Source organism: Natator depressus, chromosome 9 (genome assembly GCF_965152275.1).
Source record: "Natator depressus isolate rNatDep1 chromosome 9, rNatDep2.hap1, whole genome shotgun sequence".
Lineage (NCBI taxonomy): Eukaryota > Metazoa > Chordata > Testudines > Cheloniidae > Natator > Natator depressus.
In genome coordinates this window covers 15001575-15014112 of record NC_134242.1, presented here as the reverse complement: position 1 = coordinate 15014112, position 12538 = coordinate 15001575, and the positions used below count along the sequence as shown (strand labels likewise).

At 38.9% G+C, this 12538-nt stretch overlaps 1 protein-coding gene across 1 annotated transcript in view; it reads left to right on the top strand.

The window, feature by feature from the left end:
• Positions 1–1142: 1142 nt before the first annotated feature.
• Positions 1143–12538, top strand: part of ECT2 (epithelial cell transforming 2) — a 48390-nt gene continuing 36994 nt past the window's right edge. Inside the window, exons 1-6 of the mRNA XM_074963561.1 lie at positions 1143–1301; positions 7076–7155; positions 7256–7348; positions 8432–8614; positions 10345–10434; positions 11619–11726. Of these exons, the coding sequence (XP_074819662.1) occupies positions 1172–1301; positions 7076–7155; positions 7256–7348; positions 8432–8614; positions 10345–10434; positions 11619–11726 (684 nt within the window). The 5' untranslated portion in view covers positions 1143–1171. The remainder of the gene's footprint in view (positions 1302–7075; positions 7156–7255; positions 7349–8431; positions 8615–10344; positions 10435–11618; positions 11727–12538) is intronic.

Genomic DNA, 12538 nt, shown 5'->3' with positions numbered 1-12538 from the left:
GAATTGATGATTGAGATAAGTGGACCTGGCTCTCTAGTCATTCCCTTAGTCTGGTGGGAGTGTGGAGGGACGTGAGACAGGGCTAGCTCTTTTTCTGAAGTTCACAATTGTTCAAGCAGTTTCTCAGAAGATGGAGAAACATATTGTGCAGACAAGGAGTCAAAGGATCCTTTAGTGTGGGACAGTGAACTCTGTGAATGAGTGTTAATGTTCAACAGTCTTCATCCTGTGGAAACAATAGAGTAAATTTCCCAGTGCTGGATAGTAAACTTATGTTGCTGCTTTGCCTGTTGGCGTCCTGCAAATTCACTGATTCCATACCCCCATGTCAGTTAACTGAGGAATTTTGTATTTAAATGCTGCACTGAGTACTTTATTAGTACTTTTTTTATAATACTTTATAATTCTGTATGTAGATAATGCACTTGGTGCCTCTATGAGGCTTTCCGGTGATGGCAAGGAACCCCTTCTCTCTGCCTGTCTGTGATAAGGACTGCATCGCTGAAATTGCCTAGCAAGACAGGCCTGAGGAACTTCAACAGTAAGCTGCACAAATCTGGTCAACTCATCTGGGGAATCTGAGGTCAAGTGTGTTGGCCTGTATACCACAATCTTCCTTCTTCAAACTTTCACCTTTGGAAAATGTATGCAAAGCCGCCATTTCTTTTTTAGTGTGAACTTCTCTGAAATTAAATGCAAATAACACTGTTTAATCCAGCTTCCTGAATCTCTTTCAGATCATGTTTTAACAAAATTCCTATCTGGAGTAAGCAAGCAATTTCTCGAGATCCTGGATCAAAATAAATCCTTAAATCTGACTTTTTTTTTTTTAAAGGGAACACGGGGCTTTTTACTCCCATATCCCTAGCTATCAAAATGCCCTGTCTTCATACAGTTTTCCTCAAAAATAGACTACTATGAATTACCTGTAGAAACTATTTCTGTGATAGTTGTTTGTATAACTTTGTGACTCTTAAAATAGCTGTAGGCTAAGAGGATACTAGCATGTAAGTGGGATTTCTTAGTTTTAATATTTAGAAGTCTAAAACTAACTTCTGCACCTTTCCACAGGACTTTTTACGGACTGTTTTTTTTAGTATATACTGTTCAGATGAAACTTACTTTGGATACTTATTTTGCAGCCACTGAGGAGAGAAACACAGACTTGATCATGACTGACAGCAGTATGCTAGTGTCTGACACCGGAAGGAGTCTCTTGGGAGATTCTTCTGTTCTTGATTCAAAAATTATAGAAACGTCCAAGGAGAATATATTTATTGGATTGGCTTCAGATGCTGAAGGTAACAGGAAAAGCCTTTTTCAATACTGTCACACTTGTTTTGTTTGAATATTGTTTCTTGGACGATATATACATATACGCTATTTTTGTTTTGTTTTTAAATGGGAAGGTGTCAATAGCCTGAAGACCTTTGTACAGCCACAAAGTGGGTACTGAACCAAAAGTAGTGTTTCTGCCTTCTCCACAGATATATTAAAAAGGGACAGAACTGTACAGGTGAAAGTAGTTCATTCTTGCTCATCACACAAAGTGCCAACCAAGAATCCAGTCATAGTGGTGGTTTTATGATGTGGACACTTTTACTAAGAATAGTCATTGATCACCAACTTGCTTCATAGGCCTGTGAAGAACCATGAGATGGGTGGCTTTTTGGTCTCTACTGATGTCTATAGATTTGAACTAGTAATCAAATCTAGAAAGATCTACATTGATTACTAATCTCCTGAATCATACAAACCAGTCTTACCCCCCCCACCCAAGAGAGACTTTAGAAATTAAAGTATGCTCTATTTCCCACAAAATAGTGTAGTTTTCCTCGGTATTTGATTTATCCTCTTTCTCCTGGTATTTCCAGAATGGATGTCTCTACCTGAATACTTCAGTCACCCTAAACCTCTAATTAGAGGAGATCTGTAAAATTAAAAGCAGGGTAATTCTTCAGTTTGGAAGCTAATGAGGCTCCTGCAATTCAACCAAAAGATTGTTAGTAACTTGTGGTGGTTTGTCACTTGCAGTGGCTCTAAATATACAGTATCAGTATTAATACCTCTTTTGATCTAGGTTAAAAGTAAATATTTCATGACAAAATCACACAGTTGGTAGTTTCCATTCAATAGGCCATGACATAAACATCCATGTTTGTGAAGAACACGAGCAGAGCTTTCTGGAAAAGCTTGGAGAACATATATCCACAAAATGTCTGGTTAAATTCATGCCACTACTTTAACTTCTTGTGAATTCACCAAACTGTGGTAAAACTTCTTACTACCAAGGCTTTTGACCTAAATTAGACAGTATAGGTTAAAAAAACAAAACAAAACCCTTTGTTAATCAAAGGAATGATGTGTATTGTCCTTTGATTACAGGCCTGTCTCTGTTCAGTACCCATCTGTTGCTAAAAAGTGTCAGTCATAGAAATCTAGGACTAGAAGGGCCCTCAGTAGGTCTTCTCGTCCAGTCCCCTGCATTGAGACAGGACTAAGTATTATCTAGACTAGACCATCCCTAACAGGTGTTTGTCAATGGTAACCTTTCCCATCAAAGGTGAAGTAAACTAGCGTTACACGTACTATTAATTGTTCACAGGTGTGCATTTGTATGTCCCAAATTCGTTGGGTTATTTCTGCGGTGTGGCTGCAACTTTGTCTAGAGGCAACTAGGAGTTTGTTATAGGAAATTCAGCACTCGCAGTTAAAACACATTCTCTGCAGTAACTTCCTTGAAATGAAGTCCTGTGTTCATGGTCAGTAGAAAGCTTTCACAGATAAGTGCCATCAAATTATGCAGAATTTAATCTTATTTACAAAATTTGAGATTCTGGCTCTTTGTCTGCAACCTGTCAACATGAGACAAATGGAAACTGAGGTAGTACTGTCTCTCTGAACTCTGTCTGCAGACTTGAATGCCTCTACTGCTGCTCCTTGCTTTCCCGGATTGCACCAGTGGAAAATTGTCTAGTTTCCTATCAGTTAAACTGAGGATATTTGGAATCCTGTGGATAATGGTGAGACTTATGAGGTAACAGATTAATCTAATCCTGCACCTTGGGGAAGCTCTGAGCAGCAGCAGAGGAAGGCATTGGAGCTGTCCCTATAGAATAGGGCTCTTCCCTTTGGAATTGGGGTGCATTTTGATCTGGTTGATAGTCCTTTAGAGAGCCTGACTATATTAAGTAGACTGGCCTCTCAAACCCCTCTTGATGGGGGACTCTGACTGTTTTATTGCTTTACATTCTGCCATGGTATAAACTTGAACTGCTGTCATCACTTGCTCCCTTTTGTACTCTAGGAAAGTGAGGTCTCAGAGAGATCAAAATACAGAGGCTGAAAAGCTAGATTCGATCAAGGTAACAATAACTTCTATAGTGCCTACATGATTCTCAAACCCTGTGGCACCTTGGCTCAGATACACACCCCACTTCTGTAGGCAACCTCTGGAGGCCTGCCTCATTCCATAATTTTGTGTGCCCATATCCAATTTAATTTAATTGGTATAGGTAGTGCCAGTATTATACAATGTACTAATCCGCGAGTATGCATGAAATACTTTTTTTAACTAAAAGCTGTACTAAATAAAAATGGACTTTTGGTGGAACGCTGACAGGAGCATTTGATCTAAAGACTGTCACTCCTAAGATTTTCTTCCCTCTACTGAGGTGGTGTAGAGCTATTTATAAGCTAAGTTTAAAAATCCTTTATGAAAGGAAGTATATTGTACTTTAGTGTTAAATGGATAATATTCTTTGCTGAAATTGGAGGGGGGGAAATACTCTGGACTGGAGTCAAGTATACAAAACTTGAATCCAGAATTTGACCAGTTATAAGTTCCAAAAATGACCCCTCAGAATGTAAATGCTCAAGTATCCTTAACTATAGGAGTGTCTCTCTCTCTCTCTCTCTCTCTCTCTCTCTCTCTAGAATAGAGAATGCTATACAGCACATGTTCTAAGCAAAATAAAAAGCCCTCTGCTTTCAAGAGCCTGGTCTAAAACAGAGATCTCAAACTCAAATCACCACGAGGGCCACATGGGGACTAGTACATTGGCCCGAGGGCTGCATCACTGACACCTTTTCATATAAAGATACAAAAGCCCCCAGCCCTGCCCCTACTCCACCCCTTCCATGAGGCCCTGCCCCTATTTCAAACCCCACCCCAAATCCCCAGCCCGGCCCCTCATCTTCTATCTCCTCCCCTGAGTGCACGGCCCCCTGCTCCTTGCCCCCCCCCCCTTCTGGAAAGTGCTCAGCACCACCAAACAGCTGTGCGGGAAGCTCCTGGAGGTAGGCAGAGGAGTAGGGGGAATGGGGCAGATGGGGAGGGGAGCTTGGCATGGGGCCCATGGGCCAGGCGTCTGAGACCCCTGATCTAAAGACAGGAATGGTGGTAAATAGTTACCAAGTTCAGAGGCTCATTCCTGCTGCAGTATGCAGTAAATATGAGCATGCAAGGTAGTATGAAAGATGTGAAGTTGGGAGTGAGTAAATGAGATTGAGGGAGCAATTTAGGAAGATTCTTGGACACAAGTGATGTGATGGAGTTATGTAATGTTGCAGAAAAGGAGTGGCTTGAATAAGACTTTCCATTGGTGAACTGTAAACACACAGCACTTCATCTTGACTCTGTAGCTAAGTGCACTTCCAAAGGTATATGCTAAATAGCCATTTGTGATTCTCAATTTTTTTTAAATGACTTATTAATTCAAATCTGCCACCTGTACCTCTGACAAATCCTGCCCATTGTGGGAGCCCCTTTCCTTCCAAAAAGGTAAGACTCTTTTTGTTGCTGGCATTCCTGTGCAGTAATTCTCAATCTAGGCTTTCTATATAACCCATTAATCAGTCATACTGGTGCCCATTAATAAAAATGTCTTACTGCAATTCTAGAATAAACAGACCTTTTAAGATCTGCAGACTTATTGTTTGGGGTAAGATACTTGCATATAATTGATCCCTTTTTTCCCAAAGGGCACAGCTAACTTAAACTTGTTCAATAGTTTCAGATACCCCTACCCTGAGTTGCAACCCCCTATCCAATCCTTTAGGCTTTAAAATCCTACTCTCTTAAAATTACTCTCCTTTCCTGTGTGTGAAAGGTACACACCTAGGATGAAAATGACTAGATAAGGCTCATAAACTGGGGAAAATATCAGATGCTGTAGTAACCTTGGGTGTTACGTGGGAGAGTTAGTCTTTCACAGAGAGATGTGATTTTTTTTTTTTTTTGATCTCTTTAGTAAATAGTGTTAAAGTAAAATCCTATTCCCTCAGTTATGCCAGGCAACTTTCTATCTGCCTCAGGCATTTCAAAAGACGCAATTCTGTGAATGCCTCCAGGATGTATGCTGGAGAAATGGAGCAAGTTCATAGGGGCTTAGACATCACCTTTTTTTTTTTTTTTTTTTTTTTTTTTTTTTTTGGAAAACTTTATTAACGTTAGGATATTAGACATTAAAATACTACAAAATACTAAACAGCCATGCTTCTGCACCATAGACTAACTCCACTTTGCAGCAGTTTCTTCTAATTGTGACATAGAATAACTTTCTGTTTTGGGATTGATTTGCACAGTGAAGGAGGAAGGCTGGTGAGTGGCTTAAACATTTCTTTGGTAAATTTGTTACATAGCTAATTCTGTTAGTAGCATGGAATCTAAAACTCTACTGCTGCTGTGCCTCTCAATACTTGTTGATCAATTTTTTTTTTTTTTTCCCCCCCCTTTCCACACAGTTCCTGTGTGAATATGAACGAGCTCTTCATTGGCCATAAACTGTGGTCTTGCTTCATTGTAGACTCTAGCAAGTGTATGGCTCCTGAGTTCTACTTTTAAGCTGTATCTGGCTTGCTGTCAGACTGGGATAACATATCTAGTGGGGCCCCTTGGGGGGGGGGGTGTCTGTTTCGGGTCCAGTACTAGTGGACTTTTCATTAATTACTTGGATAATACAGTGGAGAGTATACTCCTAAAATCTGCAGATTATGCCAGACTGGGAGAGGTTGCAGGTACTTTGGAGGACAGGATTAAAATTCAAAACAACCTTGACAAATTGGAGAATAGGTCTGAAATTTAATGTAAACAAATGCAAAATCCTTCATTTAGGAAGGAAAAATCAAATGCCCAGATACAAAATGGGGAATAACTGGCTAGGTGATAGTAGTATTGCTGAAAAAAATCTGGAATTATAGTGGATCACGAATTGAATGAGATGACCATGAGATACCGTAGCCAAAAGGCAAACATTCTAGGTGTATTAACAAGAGTATCGTATGTAAAACACAGGAAGTAATTGTCCTGTTCTGCTTGGCACTTGTGAGGCCTCAGCTGAAGTACTGTGCCCAGTTCCAGGCACCACACTTCAGAAAATTATGTGCGCAAATGGGAGCAAGTCCAGAGAAGAGCAACAAAATGGGAGAAGATTTAGATACCCAGATTTTTTTTAAGCCTTTCCTCATAGATTAGGTAATGTTTCTTCTTTTAGAAGAAAAGACTGAGGGAGGATTTGATCTATTTGACGACTGTTAAGGGCTGTTATATATGTCAGTTGTTCTCCTTGTCCATGAAGGTAGGACAAAAAGTAATAGGTTTAATCTGTAGCAAGGGGAGATTTAGACTGGATAGTACAAAAAAATTCCTAACTGTAAGGATAAGTACTAAAATAAACTTCCAGGGGAGGTTGTGGAATCCCTGTCATTGGAGGGTTTTAAGAACAGGTTAGACAAACACTTGTCAATGATGGTCTAGGTTTACTTAATCCTTTCTCAGCATTTGGGGCTGAACTAGATGACCTCTTGAGGTCCCTTCCAAACCTACATGTCTACGACTGATGCACTGTGCAATCCATCGGCTGCAAGCTTGACTTGAAGAAGCTTGTTAAGGCAGCACCCAGTCTTCAGAGTTGAAGTATTCTTGGTAAATAATACTTTTTGAGAAAGGACTATGGATCTTGGCAAGATACCAGTGTACAGTTAGCATGTTTCCCTACATTATGGCTTTGTTTAACATTAGGATTAGATTTTTCTATTGGCTATGAATATTGCAATTTTTCCCCTCCCCAAACAGAGGAAATGCCTCAGATTGAAACCAGAGTGGTTTTAATTCAGGAAGCTGGGAAACGTGAGGAACTCTTGAAAGCCTTGGAGGTATGTGGCTTTAACATAAAGAAGTCATCATAATGACATTGTTTTGACAAACTTCATGTAAGTAATTTTAATCTCATACCGAAGTTCTCCTCTTCCACAGACCATTAAGATAATGGAAGTCCCAGTTATAAAGATAAAGGAAACTAGTCCTGGTAAATCGGAAGAAAAGCTAATAAAAAGTATAATTCATATGGTATGTCAGGCATCTATGTGTAATATGATTGCATGAAGCATGTTGCACTTCACTGGGACTGGAGTGCACAAACACTTAAACTTCATGATGTTTGGGTGTGATGAAGGCACAATAGACAGTGTTTCCTGTGGTGTAGTTTGAAGCTAGTTGAGTAGAAACTTGTATCAAATTTGAAACTGCAATTTGCTTAAGTGTCTGTTCTGAATCCCTGAACTAACCTATTTGGTGTACTTAATGTGTTCCATGCTTGGATATGGAACTCTCAAATGATATATGTAATGTCCAAATGCACACTTCTGTTTAGACTTTTGTAAGTTTCTTCTATGAACTAGCTTCATAGTCAGTTAACTGGCTTTTCTGATTCAACAGTGAAACAGCTGCAATATATGATCAGTTTTGTAAGCATTAAGTTGTTTCTTAATGTGAAGGATTCTAGAAAATGGAGTTTGGACCTGAAGTCTCCAGATTCAGAGCAGCCTGTAGTTAAACCTTCTGAAATATGAAGTCTAACTTCATGCAGCATGAAACATTCCTTTATGGAATCTTTTGGTCTGCAAGTTGCAACTTTAAATTGCTAAACTGAGTCTATTTTTAGTGAAAGAGTTCCAAAATCTACAAACTAAATTCAGATGCCATGAAGGAAAAGATTCACTTTTCTGTTGTACAAGAACAATTGTATCCAACTGAGTTAATGTAACAAGATATTAGTTGATCTTACTCTTTGTCAATGTGACACCCTCCTCCCCCCAAAAAGACTGAGGAAATCCCTAAAGAGAGGTAAAACAATTAATATTAGAACAAATACTTTGGACTCTTAAATAATTACTTAAATTCAGAATCTGAAATCACTTTAGAAACCTAGATCACTAGTTCAGTGCTAAGAATATGCAAAGACGTGGGGGTTTTTTTGTATATTTAAACAGAATATGTAACTTTTTGGAACACTAGTGAAAACTGTAAAGCTGTCTTTGATACTAAATTTCTTTAACACTTCAAGGTAAAAATCTAAGAATGACATACCTAGTAAATGAGTGTTCCATGAATGACACTTTTTTATTTTAATATTGTGTGGAAAAAATTAAGGAAATTAAAGTGCCCTATATCAAGATGGAGTCTGTGGAAGAGTTTGGGGATTCTGAGTCTCCAGAATTTGAGACAGTCTTCATTGTAGCAGACTTTCAAGATACCATCTTGGAGAACTTGTACAAGTTTGACTGTCGTGTTCTTGGACCTCCAATAGTACTTCATTGTGCTCAAAAAGGAGAGGTAAGGTGAAAGCAAATGACCTATACTTTTACTTTATTTGTTGATGGACACTGACAACACATGTAAATAATACTAACATGAAGATTCTGACTACTTTCTTCATATGGTAGACATTTCATTTAAATTGTGATTATAGCTCTCCTTATTGTTTACATAGATGAAGATCTGGTATTGCGATGGGGCAGCTATTCTGAATCTCTCTAAATTCTTCTGAACTGGAGGCATCGCTGAAAGCTGTATCAGTCTTTCTCAGTGCAGAATTCTGGTCATTCACATGTCAGTGTTTCACAACATACATAAATGGCCTTTAAAAAAACATATATATATATATAAATAGTAAGCACCCATGGCTCTAATTAACATGACTTGGGATTTGTTGTTGTTCAGCACTTCTGAAAAGTAGGCCATAAATGCAGAGTGAGTGGCTTACAACTGCCAAGCCAATGTGCACAAGTAGCTCAAGCCAGTCAGTTATGTTCACAAATTACTTCTCTTCCCTCACCTCCAGAGAAATGCTGGAAAAAGTACTAGACGTGGTCTATACTTGGTTTGGTTAATGGTGTGAAGTTTCTTAACCAAAATAGTCACCCAAGTAAAAGTCCTGGTGTAGATGCAGTTGAGCTGGTATAAAAGTGCCTTATACCATATAGTTTATTCCTTTTCATGTACAGGAATAGGTATACTAGTATAAGCACCTCCTATGCCAGTGTAAGTGCATCCACACTAGAGGGATTGTACTGCTTCAACTATACCAGTATATTACTTGTAGCACCTAGGATGGTTAAAGCAGTATAACTTTCTAGTGTAGACAAGACATTAATGTAATGTATAGTGTTTGTTTTTCTTTTTGTGTATTGCTTCCTTTTCTTTCTTAACACTTTCAAGAGCCTTGGTGACAACATGAACCCCTTCATTGCTCCCCCTCTTAACTGCTATTTGCAGGTTATTTTCAGAAAGGGAAAGCTACTAGGAATTCAAGTCCTGAGAAATCCAGTTAAATTAACTCATAAAAAAATTAAAAACATGGTGTTGAAACTGCTGATAGTGATGCCTATGTTAAGTACCATTTGAACCACCCAAGAATGGGTATCCAGCATAGGCTGAAAGTATTTTATAATCCCCTCTAAAGTCTGATGTTGACAAAAGAATATTCAAAGTAGGATCTTTGACAGACAGGAGAAGTGCACAAATACTACTTTGCACCAGGAAGAGGTTTAAGGAAATACAGATGCTAATTACTAACATTTACTTGAAATTAATAAATTATCTGAAATGCTCCTCTTCTTTGGAATACTGCACTGAGTGAGTAAAGACTGCTTTAGTGCCAGGCGCTTCTGTCCAACATGGTTGCTGTACGGTGCAGAAGAAGTTATACTTCTAATACTAACAGTTGGGGGGTGGTAATGCTCTGTTGCAGGACAATAGTGTATAATATGATCCTATAGGAAACATAGGGACACCTATGATAAAGTTACAACTGTAACAAGTTTACAGCACTGTTTCAGCACAGGCTACAGAGATACTTCAATCATTTCACCAAAAGGCTGGCAGTTCCTCTTTCAAGACATAGCAGAAAACAATGAGCCTTGTTAATTGGTATCCAGTTGGTATCAGTGCATTTTAATAAAGTTAAAATCCTGTAGAGCTACTGTCCAAGTTTTTTGTTTAACCTCTTTTTTTAAAATAGCTTGTGGTTCTGACTACTGTAACAAATCATTATTTGATTTCAGCCTCTACCTTTCTCATGTCGCCCATTGTACTGTGCAAGTATGTTGAATCTGGTGCTGTGCTTTACAGGATTCAGGAAGAAAGAAGAATTAGTAAGATTCTTTCTTTTGTCTTACACCCTTGTCCCCTCCCCTTTCTTGGACTGATTAATCTACATGTAACTATGTTTAAGGTAGTTTTCTGTTACATTACCCCTAGTGTACAATGTCTAACAGTTACTAAAGCTTGTATTCTTGAGTACAGATTTAGAATTCTAGGGTCTACTTAAGACGCTCTCCTGCTCCTGTTGAAGACTCACTGACTTGCATGGGAGAAGGATTGGACCCTTAGGCAGCATCGAGTTGATCACCTAAGAATTTGTCCTGTCACTTGTGTTGGATAATGTACATGCTCTTGAGTGCACTCAAGTAAAACTTGGATATCTTGTTCAGAGCATTTGGAGTGTCACTGCCATGTACTGTAATCGTGTCAGAACTACAGCTAAGCAGCATCGTTCCTGATCAGTAGTCAAATGGGAAACTTTGATATTACAAGAAGCAACTGATAATTCACTTGGTATCTTGCTATCATATAAGCCACTACTGAATCAGTGTTCTGGCATGGTATCAAGGCAAACTGTACTGCTGGAGATGCTGGCAACTGCATGAAGCACAGAGCCAAGACCATCTTCCAAGAGCTAGGAGTTAACTCTGATGTCCTGCCAGGCTCAAATTGAGCAGTCCACATTCATTTGTTCTAAACTCCTGTTCTTTTTGTTTTGGTTTTTTTTCCCCCCCTAGCCAAGTATGTTAGCCTTCATTTCTATGTTTTAATAGCCCAGAATTCAAAGACAACTGCCAGTTCCACTTACAGAAGTGGCAGCATGACAATGGGCTATGATATGTTGGGGAGTCATCTTGTTTAGTGGCTTTATGGGCTGCTAGGTAAACTTTTGACTTTGATGGGGTGAGATGATTGTGAAGCAGCATGAACAGCTAACTGTATAGCTGAGAAAACAGCAATGGTGGCTTGGATGTTTCCTTAAAATACATTTGATTATACATTAAATACTTCTAAGGCAGGTAACATTTACGGCTTGCCAACCATGTCTCCTTTTAAAAATGACTCCTTTAACTACAACAGTACAGGTTAAATGAACACGCAAAAGCTTTGCTTTACGTTTAGTTCCACTGTAATTTGTATGGTGTGTATAGACCTCTTGTCTTTGTCCCTTCATTAACAGCTGTAAGTTTCAAAAAGTGTATGATTCTCTTACTTCCTGACTCTTGCTCTTCAGGTTAAGCTTGTGACCTTGGTTCATCATATGGGTGGAATTATTCGAAGGGACTTCAGCTCAAAAGTTACACATCTGGTGGCTAATTCTACGCAAGGAGACAAATTCAGAGTACGTGAACTTGAGTTTGCACTTCAAGCACTTCAAAAAGTTTCTCAGTGTAGATTGACACTTTCAAATCAGACCTTTTATTTTAACTTGGAGCAGATGCACTTTTGTAATGAAGAAAATAGGCTAAGTACAAAGGATTAAAGATTTCAGCATATCTTTACTTCTGTGATGTCAAGCTTTAAAAATAACAGGTGGTAATTGTTTAGCTGTTGGAATCAAGAAACAGCCTGTTTTTAAAAATACCCTTTGTCTAAAGGCTTTTGTTACAGATAAAAACAACCTCTGAAAATAAGCATTTTGTCTCTTGTGAAGTACTTAGCATTAAGTTAACTGAGACCACTGCAATTGAGGTTTCAGAGCACTTATCAGCTTGTTCTGCTTCTATGGGTGTGCCTACACTACAATAAAAGACCAGTGGCACAGCTGCAGCTGACCCTGGTCAGCTGACTTGGGATGCTGGGCTAACAATTACAGGGTAGAGGTTCAGGTTGAGATCCACCCCCTTTGTGGGATTACATCACAGAGGCTGGTCTCTAGTCCAAGCCTGAATGTCTACACTGTTATTTTGAGCCCCATGAGCCTGAGTCAATTGACCTGGGCTCTGTGACTTGGTGCCACAGATTTTATTTTATTGATGTGTAGATGTACCCTATGCTTTTCACAAGTATCAGGAACATTTGTTGGTATAATACAGAACATTAAGGGTGCCTTATATACATAACAAATGTCTTTAAGTGCTGATCGTATTCTGTCTTGTGTGCTGTGTAACTTGACCAGTATTGGCTGCAACTGCTGTTGGAAACTTAATGCAT